Genomic DNA, 19,299 nt, shown 5'->3' on the forward strand with positions numbered 1-19,299 from the left:
AACGACCCCCAGATGCTTGAAACAGCGGGGGGGAGTGATGAGTGGCATCTCCTGACGAGCGGCAGATGAGGAACAAAAGCTGTTGCAAAGCGCTGCCTCTCCTGCAGGCCCTTGTGGCTGCCCTCGAGGAGAAGACCCTCTGACACGGCCCCAGAGGATGAATCCCGTTGGGATGCGGGGCTGGATGGCTCAGTGGTATCCTGTGCCGCTTTGCCGATCACCTGCCACACTAACAGGGGGCTGGAAGGAACTGCAGCCCTGCCCAGCTTTGGGGGCTGCGGGCCGGGAGCCCACACCTGCCCGATGCCCCTCGTCCGCAGCCCCCGAGCCGTGTCCCGGCTCTGCCCCGACTCCTGCGTCACCTGGGAGAACTCCACAGCCGCTTGCCGAGGTCCCGCAGCCCCAGGCTGTGCCCCACCGTCCCTCTTTCCATCTCTGCTGTCGTCCCGCGGGAGCTGAAAGGGGGGGAAAAGGGATGGCTGGCAACCACGTGGGAGGCTCCAGGCTTTTATCTCGGATCCGGGTTTTCAACAGATGTGGTGTGAGCAATGTCTGTAAGGCAACTAGATCAGCATCATTGCTCAGAGATTAAAGGATTTAATAATCTGCTGGCAAGATGTAATTGAAAGAGGCAGAGCTGTGGTTGTACAGCGCTGAACAAACGCACTGGGGCGTTCCCACGCTCCCCCCGAGATCCCTCCAACCCCCCCCCGTAAGCAGAATAAATTCATCTTCCTTTGCAGGTAACTACTTATTTATCGTTAACGCGCTTCTTGGCAGCCCTTCATTCAGTGACCTCAAGCTGCTCCACAAAGAATAAGGAATGGGGGGAGGCGGCGCTGCCTCCGCGCCAGGTACATGGCGAGTCCCCGGGCACCGGGGGGAAAGCGGTGCTGCCGCTTGCCGGAGGTCAAAGCATCATTCAGCGGCGGCAGCGAGCCGGCAATCGCCGCTTCTCAGTCCCTTGTTCTAATCGCTGCTCCGCTCCCTGGTGAAAACCCTTAGAAAACAAGGCAGTGACTGGCTCTGCAAAGCACTGACGACAACAATGCGGAGCTTCTTCCCCCGCTCGCCGGCAGCGTGGGATCATGACCCAGCATTGCCATAAGCGAGCGGTGCTGCAACCGGAGGGCAGAAACTTTTGGCAGCAGACGACGGGTCTGAACCTCTCGAGGGGGGCGGCTGTCCTGGGGGGGGCAGAGGCACGGGAACACCGAGGGCCTGAAGCATTAAACCCATAAAAGCACGGCCAAGGTCTGCCCCGTCGCATTGCGCAGAGCCGCACCGGGCAGCGCCGAGGGCAGAAAGCTCCTCGGACACGTCCAAGCACGCTGCCCGCTGCTGGGCAGAGCCCTGCCGAGCCGCCCGCGCTGGCACTGCCTCGCCAGAAGCCGAGCCGAGGTGACTGTGCAGAAATAAGAGCCGTGCCCGGCACACCGAGCCCTCTGCCAAAGGCGCGCCGGGCTCTGCGTGACCTTTACATCCTCCCTGCGCCTGGAAGTGCTGACCAAGCCCTTCTGCTCCCAACGGGGTGGTGCCAGCTGGAACGGAAAACGGGGGAGAGGGTCCCTGTTTCAGGGACGGACGTGGAGCTGCCGTTCTTGTTCCTCCTCTCCTCTGGCTGTCCACCACAGCCCTGCCTGGGAGGCAGATGGGGTAAGAGGCTGGGAAGTGTGATCCAAGCTGGTGAAAGCCCGACCCCGCTGCAGCGGTGGTAGGAGCTGCCCCAAACACCGGCCTGGGGCCTTTTCAGAAGCTGCTCGCTCTGGCTGCGCAGATCAGCTGGAGGCAGGAGGGTGGCTGGGAAGCCTGGTGAGACCCAACACCACGTACGCAAGTGGCTGCAAAAGAGAAAAGCAGTGCGGGGGACGCTCCTTGCATCTCTTTCACTTCCCCGTCTTGGGAATTCATCTTTCTGACAAAGTGTATTTCTTCTATTGGGCTCCCCAGGGGTCTTCCAAAAAATTCACGCAGATCCCAGGTATAGTTTGGTATTCATTTGAGCTCCCCTGACAAAACAGCAGAACCAAAAAGGCAGCTGGGTGCCGCATGTGCCTGCAGCCGGAGGGGTGGCTGGAGTTCTGGTCTGGCACAGGGGTACTCGCAGCACGGACCACGCTGCGGTCACCGCTGCTAAGGGGAACGGCATCGTAGGGCAGCAGGTGGAGCAACTTGTACCCCTTTTCTGTTCCTCCTCAGACAACCAGCTCCGCCGGGGCTCTTCTCCTTACACAAGTTTTGGGTTCCGGCCGTTCCTGAAGCGGTGGGAGCTGCAGGTGGCCGAGGGCTGGGAGGGTCTGTGCTGGAGGGCTCCGCGGGAGCTCATCCCTCAAGGTGAGGAACCAAGAAACAGTGGGAGCAGAACCTCCTCAGATGGCCCGACCCGTGCCTGCGGCCGAGCGGCCAAGTCCCGGTCCATGCCTTGGCTGGGGGAGGAGTTGGAGAAAACAAAGCTGCTTGTTCGCTGCGGCTGCCTCCTGGGTGACAAAGATCTCTTCCATCCCTGCGCACACCACGGGCTGGGTCCTGCTTTGTGAGAGGATTTGAGTAACCAGCAAGCCTAGCATGTTGCCGCTCTCCTCAAGCAAACCTCCGCAAACTCAAATACTGTTGCACAACTTGCTTGTGATTCACTTTTCCCCTCCCCATGGCGAGATCTGGAGGGCATGCATCTGTGGCGCGGTGTTGCAACCTCCCCGCTGCTCAGCTGTTCCTGGCAAGCGGGGGTCCGACAGCCGGGGAGGGGCTGCCAGGTCCTGCCGGCTCTCCCCTTCCACCCCATTCCTCCTCGTTCGGGCACTACCCCTCGTCACACCAGATCAGTGCCCTCTTGAGACCAGGACAGAAGATCCTCGGGAGGATTTGGTGGGGAGAGCTGTGAGAACCGCTCCACCTCTCGCTGGACTTCCGCGAATCTACCAGCCCTGTAGCGATGGTCTCCTGACAGGGACTTGCTAAGCAAGTGTGTCCTCATCCTTGGTGGGGTGTCTCCTGCGGGATTGGTTCCGTCAGGGGGTAACATTTAACGTCAGGGTCAGTCCTAGGTGTCAGACAGAAAATACTCTGTCTTGTTTGCAGTGGGATTTGCGAGATTTCGTATTGCTTCCTCTCTAGGATCCTCAAGGATAAACTTCTTTGAAGTCCCTTAACAAACTCTCTAGGACAAAAGGTTATTCTAAACATGGGGGCAAACATCTAGCGATGCGCTTCTGCTGATAAACCCTTGGGGAGCGACTGGGAGCCGCCTGCCCGTGGGTCCCCGGTCGGTATCTGTGGCAGTGCCTTCGCCGCGGAGCTCTCCATGGAAGTTTTTCTCCTTATCTGCTCAGTCGTAGACAGGAAGCGTTTCGTACTGTGCCCTTACACTGATCTAGCAAAGCGCTAAAAATAAACCTGCCTTGTGAAGCTGCAAACTCCTGCCCTATCTGCTGCGTCAGCTCCCGGAGAGAACCTGCCGCGAGAGTTCAAGGTTTCTAGAGACAGAGGCTTGAACCCCACTCACCGCGGGGGAAACATGCCTGCAAGCGGGAACCGTGAAGGCTGAGAAATCAGAATGGAAGGGAAAGAAACCCCGGCGTCTGTCTTCAGAGACGTGCTACGCGGTGCTTTGGGAGGGGCCGGGTGGGAGGGCTACCACTCCATTAAACCTTTTGAGGTAACTCACCCTGCAAACAGTGGGAAATTCCTGATGGCGGAACGCTTCATTATGTACGCGAATTGCAATTGGCAGCGTGCTGGATCGCGCTGCGGGACAGCTTGGGTTCGACCGTGTGCGAGCGCTCGCTCGTTTGGGAAGGGCTGCTCCTCCCCACGCGGAAGCGACGGGGTCTCCAGCAGCCCCCCGCGATGGGGCGTTTCAGGTGGCTTCGGCGGGGACTCTGCGGCTTGGCTCTTACCGGAGGGTTTCCTCTCCCGCCCGGTAAGAGCGGGAGCTGCGGCCGAACGCCCCGAGCAGCCATCGGGAATTATCCTCACGTCCGTGGCAGTTTGACCCCACGCCCGCCGTGCAGCCGCCCGGGCCCGCTGCGAACACGGGTCGTGCAGGAGGCACCGGGGCTCCCAGCGCGACTCGAGTCCCCGTGCCACCCGCTTCCAGCCCGTCGCTTCGTCCAGCTCTCGCTCCCGATTTCTGGCAGAGCCCGCACGAGGCCGCCCGGGACGCCGCGGGCACAGGGCCCTGTGCTCCAGCCGCTCGCGGGAGCTGCCAGGCTGTCAGCTCCGGGTCTCGCTACGGCCTGGGGCCCCCGGCGGTGCCCGTCCCCAGCCGGCGCTGGGCGGCCGCTGTGGGGCTGTGCTTACCGCCCCTCGCCTTCCCGGGGGGCCGGGGCCCAGGCCTGCCGGGCCGGGCCCGGAGGCTGCAGCCTGAGCCGCAGGCGGCCCCGTGGGGCTCGGCCGGGGCGGGCGCTCCCGGGCCCGGGGAGGCCGCCGGCTGCAGAGGAGGGTCCCTGCGGGGGCCGGCGGGCCTGGGCACACCGCGGAGGGGCTGCCGGGCCCGGGCACTTGCACCGCGGCCGGGCCGAGACCCCCCCCCCCGCCTCAGGGCCCGGCGCCCCCCCACCCCGCCCAGCCGCCAGGGGGCAGCCTCGGCCCCGCCCGGCCCCGCCCCCCCGCCGAGGGTCGTGCTCGTGCCCTGCCCCGCCGTGACGTCACCCCGGAGGAGGCGAGACTGGCAGGCGAGGGCACCCAATGGGAGCCCGGCGAGCACGGCGGGGAGGCGGGCCTTCCGGCGGCGGCCGGCCGGAGCAAGGGTGGGAAGGCGGAGCCGCCGCCCCCTCAGGCCCCGCCCCGGCGCGCGGCCGCGAGCGCCCGGTGGCGTCACCACGCCGGGGTTCTGCGGCGGGCCGCGGGCGCGCGCGCCGCCATCCCCCTTGCAGCCCCGTTGCCGCCAGGGGCGCGCGCGCGGTGACGTCAGGGCGTGCGCGCCCCCGCCTGGAGGCCTGCGCGGTTAGCTGAGCGGCGCGCGCAGCCTCGGCAGCGCCTGTGAGGAGCCGCCGCCGCCGCCGCCGTCCGGGGGAAGCCGCGCCGGGCAGCGCCGGGCCGGGCAGGGCAGCGCCGAGCCGAGGGGTTATGCGGCCGGGTGCCGCCGCCTCCCCGTGAGGAGCAGCGGGCCCGTGGCGGCGCGGGGAGCGCGCGAGGCGCCGGGGCCGCCCCGCGCCAGGAAGCCATTTTGTGGGCCCCCTCTTCCTCCTCCTCCTCCTCCTCCTCCTCCTCCTCCTCCTCTTTCGCCGCCGCCCTCGCGAGCGGCGCGGCCGGTGCTGCCGGCCGGGGTGGGCGGGCGGACCCGCGGCGGGGGCGCCCGGTGAGCGAGGGCGGCGGCAGCGGGGGGGGCGAGCAGGGGGCCGGAGCGGGCGGCCGTGTCCGCCGCGCCTCCCCATGGCGAAGAAAACCTACGACCTGCTCTTCAAGCTGCTGCTCATCGGGGACTCGGGGGTCGGCAAGACCTGCGTGCTCTTCCGCTTCTCCGACGATGCCTTCAACACCACCTTCATCTCCACCATCGGTCAGTGCCTCCCCCGCTCCCCCCCCGGGGTCGGGCCCTCCCCCTCAGGCGGCTCCCGCCCCTGCTCCCGTTCCGGTGGGCTCCGCCGCCCTGCCCGGCCCCTGGCTGCACCCCCGCTCCCTGCCCTGCCCCGCGGCTTTCGGCCGTGTTTCGTCCCCTCGGGTCAGCCCCCGCGGCCCCCCCAGGGACCCCCTGTGTGTGTCCGTGTCCCCTCCCCTCCTTTCGCCTCTCTGCTCTCGCTGGCGACGCGAAATCCTCGGGGAACCGGCCGCCCTGGTCACACCCGACACCGGCTTCGCCTCTGCTGCAGGGAGGAATGACGGGGTTTCTCTCCGCAGTTGAGCGCAGCAGTTCTCTCCGCTGTGGGTGACCCTGAGCGACCCTCTCCTTCCCTCCCATGGCGGGTCCCTTGGCAGCTTGTCCCCCCCCCCAGCCTCTGCCAGCCACAGCCAGAGCCCACCTGGCTCCTTCCGTCACGGGTGAATCTCTGTCTGCCCTGCACGCAGGAGGGAGGTGGGGTTGCCATCCCTGCACAGAACCTTCACCGCTATTGATGTGGCTTAGCAGAAATGATTACACTTGTGGGTGGGGTCTGTTTTCTCACCCAACAAAGCTGTCCTTCCCTCGTTCGTGAGTGAGCCGCTGGGCTTCTGGCAAAGCTGACTTCAGCCCTGCCTTGGTGTGCGGCTCCTGGCTACGATAGTTCCTTCGACATCGTGAAGGAGAGCCGTGTATTTTCCCAGGTTTTCCTCTTTCTATTTAATCTACGCTGCAAGACAGGCCTTGTACCTAACATCCTTTCTCCCTAGGTTTATCAGAGAATTTTATTGTTCTTTTCCCCAACGCTGTCTTGTTTTGCAGATGAAGAGTTCAGGTCAGCAGCTTCTAACCTTCTTGGTGACTGACTCTGGCAGTTTAAGAGAATTCACGCCTCCACTCTTTCTTGCAGTACCCACTCTTGTCACTTGTGCAGATACCTACCACACATCTGGAAAACACATACCCTTTGCAAGGGGTGTGTGTGTTGAGTTGGATCTGGCTTTTTGTGCTTGATATAAATCCCTTAAACGACTGGCCATACAGCTGTTCACCAAGGGTAGGAGAACAAAGAGTATCAGTGTAAATTATAGTGCTAGGTGTAAGTACGCTCCTGTGTACTTCCTCATCAGTGTTGAAACGTCGCCCTAAAAATTGCAGCTCAGGCTACGGGACATAAAAAGATGCTCTTAAGCAAGCCTTGGGTAATTTAAAGTGAAAGAAAGCCTATCTGGGACAACTAAGTGTCAAGGCACAGCTGTTGTCTAAAAGCTCTTTGAGCCTCAACTCGGGTTTGCTTAAATGTTTTTGGGGGCTGTGTGTGACGGTCACTTTATCTCCTTTCTTAACGGCGCATACCTTGACTATTGAAGGCTGTATTTATTTTGCCGCTGTGGCTGTAGCGTAATTCTGCGCTGCTTGGCAAATTCTCGCCTGGATCACATGGCGTTTGTTGCTTTCTGAATTTGCTGGGAAGGTTTATTTCAATTCTCAAAGTTAAAAATAGTCAACGCCTTAGTTAAGAAGCCAGCATGTATATGGTGGCTCTTCCTCCAGAGGACTTGTGCTTTTAGTGATTGGTGGTTTTTAGTAATTAGTAATTCAGTAATTAGTATTAGTTCTTGGTCTAACTGCAGTTTTTGAGCATTCGAGCATCATCAGGTTTAGTAGCAAGTGTGCACGTGCAGAGTTTGGAAGCGTTTCTGAAGAGTCACGCCAATTTAGACCAGTAGGTATTTATTTCGGGAGTACATAAACTGTTTGTAGTACATGTATGCTGGAAGGCAAACAGGTTTTATTTCCTAGATTCTGAACTAAATGTCTAGTTACGGTAGCAGTGAGCACCGCTGGATGACTACTTGGTGTCTTAGAGTGTGTCAGACTTGTGTCTGCATGGTAGAGTTTAGCAGGTTTTGGGGTACAAACAGATTTTCTGTGTGGTGCTGAATTCCGGGTGCTTAACGGCCCAAAGATGTCTTAAATGTATTGTTTCCTTAGTTCTTCTGTAAGTAAATGGTTAATGAGGAAACCTCCTGGGAAAGTGTCCCATGCAAGAGGTGTCAGTTGAAAGGGAGACTCTGCATTAGCACCTTTAAAAAGCAGCCCATCCGTGAAGGAAGAATCTTGACCTGGGTTAAAACACCTGTCCGCTTAGTTGTTCTCCGCATTATTGCAACAAAGCTATTGAGTAATCTGTCTGAAAATATGTTGTCTCAAATTACCGCTGGTAACTACAGTTATTAAGACTTTCTCGGGTTTTCCTCTGCTGCAGCGGTGTTGACAGCGGTGGCAACCCAGGAACGTAACGCGGAGCCTGGAAAGGTGCTTTGCCTGGTGGTACCTGCTGCGATAAATCCCGCTGCAGTAGCTGCACAGCTTGGGCTGGTTTTGCAGCCGGAAGAGGAGAGTTTCAGGAAAAACCTCAGATGGAGTCCTTGACCTGTAGCAACAAGGAAATACTATTTCCAAAGCACTTGTGTACACATCAGATGACATTGAAGGTGACTGGCTTATTGGCTGAATCTCTCCTTAAATTTTAAAAAAAACCAAACAAAAACGTAACACTTGGTAGCTTGTTAGCTCTGATTCATGCTTTTGTGTTTGCACTGAACTCCACCGAGAACCTGAGATAGTCAAGCATGTAAAATATACAGTAGTACTGCTGGCTGTAAGCAGGGACTGGTTCGGTCTTTATAGGAAAAGGTGGGTCTCAAAGTCCGTGTATATAAAATATATATTTTTATGGTGGGAGGTGTTTTAATTCCATAAAACCAAGGGCTTGTCTGCATGTGTAAGTGAAGATGCAATAGTAATGCATTTCTACTTCATATTAGTAGCTTATATTCACTTACTTTAATCTTTACACATTTTAAGGACTGATTAAGTCTGGATATAATTTACTATATATGTAATTCAGTATAATCTCTCTAACATTTGACTTTGAATCACTTCAATCTAATATTTCCTGTTAAAACAGCAGTTAAGTTTTTGGATGTGATGAGGTGCATGTGCGAGTGATTTCATTACGCTGTCTAGAGGCACTATAAATAAGCCAGATGGCTCTTCTGCAAGAATCCCTAAGTCATCGTAACCTCCCTGCAGAGAGCAGGGGCCTTGTCCTCAAATGCTACGTTGCTGTTTTCAGGTAGAAAGGGAATAAATTACCGAAGACTTAGTCTATCACAAACCATTCTTATTTTTAATAGCTCTTCAGTAATTCTCTGGTGCAAAAATCATTTTTATGGTATCTTTCTGGAGAAATTGCGGTGACTTTTCAGTTGTGCTCCACAGTTGGGTCAGGTCTGTCGGTGGTAGCTGTTCCTCTGGGCAGTGGTGTTGCTCCCTGGTGCTCCTAAGCGCTGAGTGCTGGTGGTTTCTCTTAAACAGACTTCTACCTGGTCTCCCCTCTCCCCAGACACTACTAATTTTGGTATTTTCTCTGCTGCCACTCATGCCACCAGCAGATTTTCTTTATTTTTAAGGTTAAAAATGTTAGTATAAGTAACTTCCAGTCAAAGTATGCTTGACATCTTAATTTTCTTTAGTAATTTCTTTTATTGGCATTCAGTGTGTCAGGTTGATGACGGTTTGAAGTGAACCACTGAAACATGCTCTCTCGGAGCTCTGCGGCAGGGAGCTGTTCAGGGTCGGAAGCGAAAGCGCCGCCCTTTGCCTGGGCATACGCGAATGGGGAGTGCTGTTCGTGCAGGAATGTCTGTCTGAAAATTTGAATGTCAAAACTGAACTCAAGCATATAATTGCTATTGTTTGACTAAGTAAAATGCAAATTAAGATGAGTCACAAAAAAAATGTTTTCCCATGAAATCTGACTACCTCTAGTAATGTGCTCAAGAGAACAACGCGTATGTAACCATTGTGAGACTCCCTCTAAATGCTGCCGATGTAGGTAAAGCTTTCGTGGATCTTAAAACCCGTACCAAAGATGCAGTTGTGTGCCGTGTTCCTGGTTGTTACCCACGCTGACTGCAACTCTGCAAATGCAAGAAGAGGGAAGAAAAAGTATGATTTTTTGAGGTTTGATTACCCCATATTTTATTCTGAACACAGCAAGGTCTTGATGCCAAAGCTGTGCTAGGAGTGTGCAAAACTGTACTGTTTTAAATGCAAAGGTATATGAAAACTACTTTCTGACTAAATCCTTTTTTCTCAGGTTTGGGTTTTTTTAATTTCTTTGGCCTTTATTAGAAGCGATTTTGCGTTGCTAAGCACTTGCTTTGGAGTCATTGCATATTGTTACATTTAAGCAGTGGAAATTTTTTAAAAGAAGTCCTCAGATACTAAAAATAGTAAATATAACAAGTTTCTTCATACATCTTGTGCGGATTTGTTTGCCCATGATTGTGATATTTTAGTACTGGGAAGGAAGGAGTCCCACATAGAGAGTGGGGGAAAACTTCGTTGATTGTGGGAAAACAAGCTGGGTAGAAATTATGTTTTGAATTGTGAAAACGCTTTTAGCTGTACGGTGGTTGCAATGAAGGTGGAAAACCAAGTAGTTTCTGGGGTCCGAAAAAAAAGAGTATTACTACAGCAGTTGAGAGTACTGGCTTACTTTTTCCTTGTATTCTTTTTTTTGGTCTCGTATCTATAGCTTGTTGGCTTGTAGGAGCAACGAACAACTTTGAGTTTTGTATATGTTGTGCCCAGGCTGTGGGTTCAGTCTGTGCTTGACTCCTGGCATGGAGCAGGTAAATTAGGAAAAAACCCAACCAACCATCCAGCCCCCCCAACAAAAACCCCACCCCAGCTCCTGTTCATTTCCATGACATGGGGTCCAGAAATCATCAGGCAGCAAGAGATGCAAAAATCATTTCTACATATAGCTGGTAATTGAGCTGTAAAGCTTGCTGTTACGGGAAGTTTTGGAGGGGAAAATATAAATGAGTTAAGAATGAAAGTAGAAAATTGAAGCGATCCACGGGTGGCTGTTAGACATGATGCTCTGGATGTGGTCTTGAGCTTGGGAATCCCCTTGGCTCATGGCTGCCAGAGGTTGAACAAGTATTCTTTGGCCTGGGGAGAGGGTTCTCCTCACCTCTGTCTGCTGGGATGCCCAGGAGAAGGGTTACAGAGCGAGTTGGACTTAGGGTGTCATACAGTATGGCTGAGGGTGTTTGGGGTTTTGGCTTTTTTTAGTCTAGGGCCATGGATGATGAGCAGCAGTTTTGCCTGTGCATGCCTCGCAGTGCGGATGAGAAGTGTGTGGATAGCTCTGTGGTGAAGAGCTGAGGAACTGAGCTGGCTGGAAACTTTTTTTTTAAACAGCTATTTCTCAGCTGAGCTGGATCAGTTCCCTGATCTGGCGTCTTATGTTACCATGTAAATCTCCACTGGCAGAGTGCATAGGGCATCTGGGGACATGGAAGCACCGAAATAGGTGGCACTCATACTGAAAATTCACTTTTAGGGTTGCAGTTCCACGATACAAAGCACTTGGCAGCAGTGCCAGTGCCTAATGTTCCCTCCTCCCTGGAACAAACCCTAAACTGGGCTCGCTTCTCTCCCTGCGCTGCTGCTGTCACTGCCTCAGGGCAAAAACAGTTGCGAAGGGTGAGAACGCTGCTGAACTCCTTCCTCGGGCACATACCTGTGCGGTGGCAGCACAGGACATGTAGCCCTGCTGCTCCGTTTTCTGTTTGTCCTTGTACTGACATGCTATTTATGTTCAACTGAAACTAATAGGCAGCTGTTGCCTAAATGTGCTAAGTATGATCAGAAGACGTGGAGACGAATGGGAAGGAGCACGTGGAGGTTGGCTGCTGCTGTGTCCAGGAGGAGACTCATCTGTCGCTTCAACAGTAAGTGGCAAAGATAAAGAGAGGATGAAGTTGCTAATGTTTTCTAGGGTAAAGCGTTTCAGATTCAGAGCGTGGGCCTGTCACTTGTGACAGGCTGTCCGAATAATCCATGGTCTGCTCTTGAATTTTACAAGACCAAATGAAATGCCTGTTGACGTTGGTAGAAAACTTGCTCGGGAACTGGTAAGCAGGGATGTTAGCAACCAAGGACTATTTTTTAGTGCCTTGTTGCGTGATAAGTGCAACCGGGGGGTACAGAGAAATTATTTCCTCTTGAATTCTTGAACTACCTCTTTCAAAATAAAAATTTGGTACTCCCCTCTCTTTATCTTGAGAAAATGCTTAATCTTTTCTACCATTAAATATTAATATTTAATTAGAGGATTGGTTGGGAGTTTAGTGATAAATACCTCATCAGGGGTAGGAAAAAAAAATAACCTGGACTTGAAGGAGTTTTTTTAGCTTGTGCTAAGCAGATGTTGCTGCCTGTAGTCCAGCGGTGCTGCATGTGTGGGGTTTTGTCTTGGCAGGCCGCGCTGGCTGTACCTGCTCCTGGCAGCCCTCGGGAGCAGGGTGTGGGCTGCCTCCACCGTTGGGGTGGCAACAGCTTGCTCTTGTCCTCCTCCTTTCTGGAGCTGTGCAAGGGCAGCGTGTTCTTGCTTGTTAGCAGCGTCGTGGAGGGAAGAGCCGGAGAATCTCGGGAAGGATGGTGACTGGGAGTGGGCTGATCCTGCCAGGAAACTTCATCCTGCCTGGGGCTCAGAAACGCCCGGGAAAGACATTGGATGAGAGCAGGTTGCACAGATTCCCCTGGCAGTGGCAGCCGGTGCCAGTTTTGGTATGTGACCTTCCGATGACACGTGGAGAAGGGTTTCAGCCAGTGTTGATTTTGTGTAACCCTTGCGAGGGGTAAGGTACTTCAGAAATGCTTTGTGGGAAACGAGCCTGTCAGATTCCCTGTGCTGTGGGAATTCCCTGTCTGGCCCTGGGGGAACAGGAAAGGGGCCGGAGCTGCTGCTGCTGCAAGCCTTGAATGTTTAGTGTTTCGGTACAACTTAACTGTGTGGGTTTTTCTTTTCTGCGTGGGTTCAGCTAGAAGTCTATGCGTGTTTTTGTTCTTTTCTGTAGCTAAAACAACTCAAGGCTTGCTTTCCCACTGGGATTGTGACTGTATTATACTCTGTAACCTGGAGAAATACCCATTTGTGTCTTGCATTTCCAAAATCTGACTTAATGCTCCCTGAGAGGCCTGCTTGCTTGATTGCCATTAAGTATGGAATACCTACGCTGACATCCATACCAGTACAGCTTTTTCCTCAAGGATGCTTTTCAAACTCGTGTTCTTTCATATTTAGATTAGCTCTACAGATACCAGATACACTGAAGCAGTTGTTGGATTGGGGGGGTGTGCTGGAAACAGTCTCTGCCTGATAATGTGGGTCTGGTGTGGCGTGCTGCTTTACGTACTGGGAGTTCCTGTAGTACCACAGTCTGACAGGGCTGTGATCATCATCATCGAATCCCCGACGGGTTTGGGTTGAAAGGGACCTCCGAGCCCATCCAGTCCCAATCCCCTGCCATGGGCAGGGACACCCTCCACTAGCCCAGGTTGCCCAAAGCCCCATCCAACCTGGCCTTGACCACTGCCAGGGAGCCAGGGGCAGCCACAGCTTCTCTGGGCACCCTGGGCCAGGGCCTCAGCACCCTCCCAGGGAAGGATTGCTGCCTCCCATCCCATCTCCATCTCCCCTCCTGCAGCTTCAGGCCATTCCCCTTGGCCTGTCCCTCCCTGCCCTTGGCACCAGCCCCTCTCCAGCTTTCCTGGAGCCCCTGCAGGGACTGGAAGGGGCTCCAAGGTCTCCCCGCAGCCTTCTCTTCTCCAGGCTGAACCAGCCCAACTCTCTCAGCCTGAGGTCTCCAGAGCAGAGGTGCTCCAGCCCTCGCAGCATCTCCGTGGCCTCCTCTGGCCTGGCTCCAACAGCTCCGTGTCCTTCTTGTGCTGGGGACCCCCGAGCTGGACGCAGCACTGCAGGGGGGTCTCAGCAGAGCGGAGCAGAGGGGCACAATCCGCTCCCTCGACCTGCTGCTCACGCTGCTGGACACGCAGCCCAGGACACGGGTGGCTTTCTGGGCTGCCAGCGCACCTTGCCGGCTCATGGGGAGCTTCTCGTCCCCCAAAAGCCCCAGTCCTTCTCCTCAGGGCTGCTCTCCATCCATTCCCTGCCCAGCCTGGAGTTGTGCTTGGGATTGCCCTGACCCACGTGCAGGACCTTGCCCTTGGCCTTGTTGAACTTCATGTGGTTCACATGGTCTCTCCAGCCTGTCCAGGTCCCTCTGGATGGCATCCCTTCCCTCCAGTGTGTTGACCCACCACCCAGCTCGGTGTCATCAGCAAATCTGCTAAGGACGCACTCGATCCCACTGTCTCTATCATTGATGAAAATATCATCCTCAGTGGGAGGCCATCTTGGCCCAAGATCTGAGCTTCAGAACCCTTCAAAGATGTGGTTATGAAGGTGGGTAGTACTGTGATAACGTCAGGTGTTTACCCATTTTAGGTCAGGGTACGGTAACACTTAGTTGCCTGTCCTTTGATTTACAAGGCTATCAGAAGGTTCACTAAAGCTGGTCTGGTCAAGTTGTGTCATCTGTGGCTTATGAGATGGAGCTCTTGTGTGTGTTTCATGGCAGCATTCGCTGCACGGTATGTACCTGGTCCCCAATAAAAAGTTATTCTGCCCTCTGAGATGGTTACGTCTTAACTTGGTCTCGCCGGCATTTTAGTCTTCTAGAGTAAAGGTGATTTTATGTTTTACTTCAGATGTTCAGTTATTAATGTCAGACATACAAATTAACCTGTTGACGTGCAAGTGGCATCCCTCATGCCCTTCTGACCATGGGCATGTTACCTCTTCCTTCTCACCACCGAATCTTATGGGCAGCTGACTTCTCTATAGGTAACTAACTTGATTGCATTTCTTAAACTATTTTACTATTGCAGATCTATAGAAAATGCTTGAAGTTTGATAATTAAAAAAAGTTGAAAATGTTGGTTGCAGTATCTAGATGTTTCCAGTTCCTTAGGTAGCAATATTAATTTCACGCCTTCCAAGGCTTGCTGCAGTCTGCGTCTTATCTGCTTCCCTCCCTTTTCTGGAATGGGACTCCTTTAGCATAACTAGCTCATTAGAAGCAGAACTGTGAGCCTGGGCTAGCTTTCTAGGCTCCTTCTGTAACTGGGGCGAACGAAAATAAGAAACTGCATCTGAATGTGGCAGGACGTACGCCTGTCACTTTAGAGGAAGCTTAGATGTGTAGCTTAAATATAGCTGTCTAATTGCTGGTTAAATGAATCCCACCAACGCTTCTGTTTCCTTAAGCATGCTATGAAACGCTTTCATCTCAACATAACTTTTTGATCTTGCCAGTAAACAACAAAATGATTTTTTTTTTTTTTTAGCTACTCAAGTTTCTGGCAAAAACAAAGATAACTACTGGCTAGTTCTTTGGGTTTTGTACTCAACGTTGGTATGTCTGGGACAGCAGGGAACAGAAATGTGAGGAAAATCTGGTGCTTCTTATTCCTACTTCACTGAGCAGGACTGGTGAACAGAAATGCTGGTGAGTTTGCATGGAAGGAGGCTCAGAAACTCTACCTGTGACAGCGTTAGACGGCTAGTGTCTGCTCAGTCATGGTGGCCACAGGGCACGTGTCCCCACGTCCTTGAGGCCTTGACCTGGCCAGAGAACCAGGAGGATGCGGCTGCCCAGGTTTGGGTACTGGGCGCTCGCTGTGATGCTGCCTGAGGCTGCTGCTGAGGCCAAGGAGCAGCGAACACAAGTCACAACAGGGAAAGTTCAACCTGGGTATTAGCGAAAACCTTGTGATGAAAGTGGTCTGTGACTGGAAGTGCAGAGAGGTGGTGGGATTGCCATCCCTGGGGTAATGGAAATATTTCTGTAAGAGACCCCAGGCAACCTGAGTTCACATGGCCCTGCTCTAGGTGTTAAAGTGCACACTCTATGGTCCACACCTTCTTCTCGCTGTTGGTCCTGGGTGCCAGGACAGGACCTGGGTTGGGGGTTCAAATTCCCATCGTGTGTCAGAGTTGCTGCTGGATCTGATCAAAAGCACTACAGTCTGGAGACATTCCTGCTGGAAGTCTCCTTTTGATCTTCAGAGTGTGAGATAATGGCCACCAGCTTTGTAAAGAGCTTCTAACAAAATAGTTTCTTAAGAGGTAGAAGAAACACTTGATAAAGAAGGCATGTGATGTCTTGTTCAGAGCAGGTTCGGGTGCTCATCTAGCTTTTGCAGGAGCTTCAGCACTGCTGCTGAGCTCCGAGCAGACGCCTCTTCGGTCAGAATTGCCATCAGCATTGTGGTTTCTCACCCTGTAACTTACGGTGCTGCTGGTCTAGCTATTGGTAAAACTCTTATTTAACCTCAGTTCTTTCTGTGTAAATCCTGATGTCATTTTCTTATGTAGCCCCTTTCAGTATCGTAGTTGGATGCTTGGTTGCAGCATAGATGTGGGATAGAGGGATGTAGAGCAGGTCCTTTGCTGAAGCGGGATGGCTGACTGTGCGACTGCTCCTGGCTCCCGTGCGAGGGGAAATGGGACGATTCCATGAGAACTGAAACCAGGAGTCCCTGGTTGTCTTACAAGTGGGCATCTCTTCCCTCTGTCCTGAGGCACGTTGCCTTCTCACTCAAGTTGAGAGTTGGCAAGGTGCTAGGCTGAGGCTTGTTTCTTCTGGCAGCTGCGGTGTAGCTAACCTTGTTGCAGCGTACAGCAAACGAGGGAGCCCAAACAAGTCTTACGGCCTCCAATGCTGCCTTGGGAGAGGCCAAGGTTTTGGGGTAGCAATCACTTCTGATTCTAGGCGTGTCGTGTGACGTTCTTCCAGTTTTTCCACCCTTTCAAAGGTACGTGATTCCTATTTCTCAGGCTCTTTCTATGAGTTCAATTTGACTGTCGCAGTATCGGTAATAGCTAAAAGAGGTGATAAAACTTACTGATAAATGTGATGCTTCTGGGTTATATGACAGCAATTGACCTTTTTTTTTTTTTTTTTTACTTCAAACTTTCTTCCTGCTAATTAGCTTGACAACACTGCCATTCATCTTCTCACTCACCAGAGAACTTACAGAGGTTGGATGGAAACATCTGGTGGTATAATACTTGATCTCCTGCAGTAGGGAGTTGGAGGAACTTTCATGGTCATGCTGTGCCATATAGTTCCGGGTGTGGAAACTGTCTTGCAGGTTCCTAGAACTTGGTTTAAACCAGATAAATACCTGCTGCTGTGCTTAGAGACTTCAGAGTCTGTTTTTTGAGGCTAAAGCGTTCATAAACAAAAGCTTTTTATGAAACTTAGGTAATGGAGTTATGTATAAGTTGATCTTCAGTAACTGAAAACATCCTAAATCATACAGCAACTGCTTCAGTTAAATACATGTTGACTTGTACGGATGGAGCTTCGGAGTTGAACATAGTGTATTTAACACTAGAGACAACGCCATCCTTTGGAGTCTGTGTAGGAAATAATAGGTGTGTCCTTAACCAGCAATTCTGTAGTGAAAATTTTACACAGAAGGGCTGGGTCACAGCTTGTCTCCAACCCTCTCATAAATGGGACTGATGCTTCTAGGCTGCAGTGCTCGGGGCTTTAGTGACGTCAGTGCATATCTAATGCTGAGAATGACAAAACTTCAGTTGACGCTGTGGTGTAGTCTAGGAAGCTTGAGTTAGGGTGCTTTCGTAAGAAATGGTAATATTTTCTGTTTGTCATGGAAGAAACCCGGTTTTCCAGCAAGAAGTCACTTACAAGCACGTGCCTTCTTTCCAGTGGAAAAGGCAGCTGGTAGACTTCCACCAGAGAAAACATTTAGAAGTCCAAGTGCAGTAACTACCTGGCCCTCCTAAAACTGCATTCAAAGACTTAAAATCTTTGAAAAGCTTCAGACATCCTGTGAAGCGTGTAAAGCATTACAAGCTTTCACTTCTAAAATACCAGTAGTGACTGTATTGTGCAAAACCTCATCAAAATCTGTTTGGAAACGATTGGAGAGTTTCTGACTCCTGTTTTGCTGTCAAGTTTGAAATCCTTGTGTGGTACCTGCGAGGGTGTTAGCGTGCTTTGTCTTCGATCTGCTGGTGTGGTTGGAACTAATCCAGCGTAGGTCGGCTGAAAGTGTCTATTCCAGCCAGTTGCCTGGTCTAAAACCATAAGTGATGGTCTCTCCTTCCTTTCTTTGGTAGTTCTAGCAGAAAGGAGTTTTAATTATTGAAACAAGAAGTAACTGTTCTTAGTTTCTGCAATGCAGTAAGTCATAGTTAGGGAGGCTGGGAAGGCAGAGAGCTTCTGGACTCTTCTCGAGCTTTGAACTATTTATAACGGGTTGACTGGCCGAATCTTTCTAGTGACCTCCAAGACCCAGTACCTGCCCCTATGGTAAAGCTAGTGCTTTTCCTGAATGAATCTCCTTCCCTTCATTTATTTATTATCTGTCTGGTCAATCTGATGAGTATAAATTATCCAGGATAGGTGTTAACTTGAATTTTATTTTTATGTAACTTGAGGACAAAATTACTGTTACAGCAAGTAGTGACAAATTTTCTGTTTCATAAATAGAAGCAGTTTATGTGGAAAGCAGATTCACGTACCGTATTTATTTTCTAGCTAACAGATATAGCGTAAGTAGGCAAAGATATGCCTGAAAACTGATTTAATGGGCTGTAATTCAACTTGAACATACCTAGCGCATGTGTTTGGGTTAGAGAAGAATTACAGTTAGTTGTTAATTGTGTGCGGACTGTCGACTTTCTGGAGTCCAGACCTTTCCCGGCCATGATTTTAGGTATGGGACCTGATGAGCTTTGCTGAGAAAGGGATTCACAGGGAGGGATGGCTGCTTTTGTCTGTTAAAACCACGGGCTGGTAAAGGTGGTTGGCAGAATTCTGCTACCTGGGCCAGAAGTTTATTGAGTATATTAGAAAATGAAAGGTGTAATGGCAGAGAGAGAATTAAATCAGCCCTCAAACCTGGAATTAACTGATGCTAAGCAGAGATTATTGCCACATGGGAACAGCTCTGAAGTAAGTACTGTTTCTTGCTAGAGCTTCGTTTCCTTTTTTTTTTTTTTCCTTACTACCTTGTGAATAAAAACCTTATTGTCTCTTTTGTCTCTTGGTATGCATAAAACATCACTAAAATAGTTCCTTTGTTCATTTTCTTTTGTTTTGTTTGTGGGAGCCTTGTGTAAGGTTTAGCTGCTGGAATAACGAAATGATAAAGTTTCTTTTTTCTGGAAGAAGTAACTGCTTGTGTTGAAACCGTGCGTGGTCTCATAGACCCAAGCGGCAGTGTAGGTGGTGTCAGCAGGAAGCTTTAGTTTTCTTTCTAAGCAGAGATTTTTTTACATGTAAATTTGAACTGTACTTTCACAGGACTTCTGAAACTCCTTCCCTGGAAGGAATATGGTGGAGAGAGATCCTGTGGGACCCTCCCTGGTTGATCTGCTTGCTTTCTGCGGCCACCTTGGATCTTTCTGCACAGCGTCCTGTATTGAGGACTGCCTCACCCTCGGCGTTAGAGGCTGAAAATAGTTAGACTCACTGGAGAAAAGTTGCTTATAAATGCGATGAAGGCAGCTGGGGAGCAGAGGGTGAGAAGGTTTCAGAACTGGCTCTGGCCTGAGAAATGGCTCCTGTCCCTGTTGTACCTGACAGGTTACTTGCATCACAGTGTGAGTCTCTGAACCTTCGTCGCTGTCTGGGATCTCAGTTTTTGTCTACATGGCATGAACGGCAGGTGGACTCACTGCACCCATAATTCATGGCAGCTGTGCTTTGAACAAGTCTGCTGAATTGCTGCTTAAGTTAAACGTGCCAGATCCTTAACTGCTGGAAATGGCTGATGCTTGATGCCCAGAACAT

General features: G+C 51.9%; 1 protein-coding gene across 1 annotated transcript in view; it reads left to right on the forward strand.

Moving 5' to 3' along the window:
• Positions 1-4,907: 4,907 nt before the first annotated feature.
• RAB10 (RAB10, member RAS oncogene family) overlaps positions 4,908-19,299 on the forward strand; it is a 47,557-nt gene continuing 33,165 nt past the window's right edge. The window contains exon 1 of the mRNA XM_075750227.1: positions 4,908-5,500. Coding sequence (XP_075606342.1) covers positions 5,374-5,500 — 127 coding nt within the window. The 5' untranslated portion in view covers positions 4,908-5,373. The remainder of the gene's footprint in view (positions 5,501-19,299) is intronic.

The sequence above is a fragment of the Balearica regulorum genome, chromosome 3 (assembly GCF_011004875.1).
Source record: "Balearica regulorum gibbericeps isolate bBalReg1 chromosome 3, bBalReg1.pri, whole genome shotgun sequence".
Taxonomy (NCBI): Eukaryota; Metazoa; Chordata; class Aves; order Gruiformes; family Gruidae; genus Balearica; species Balearica regulorum.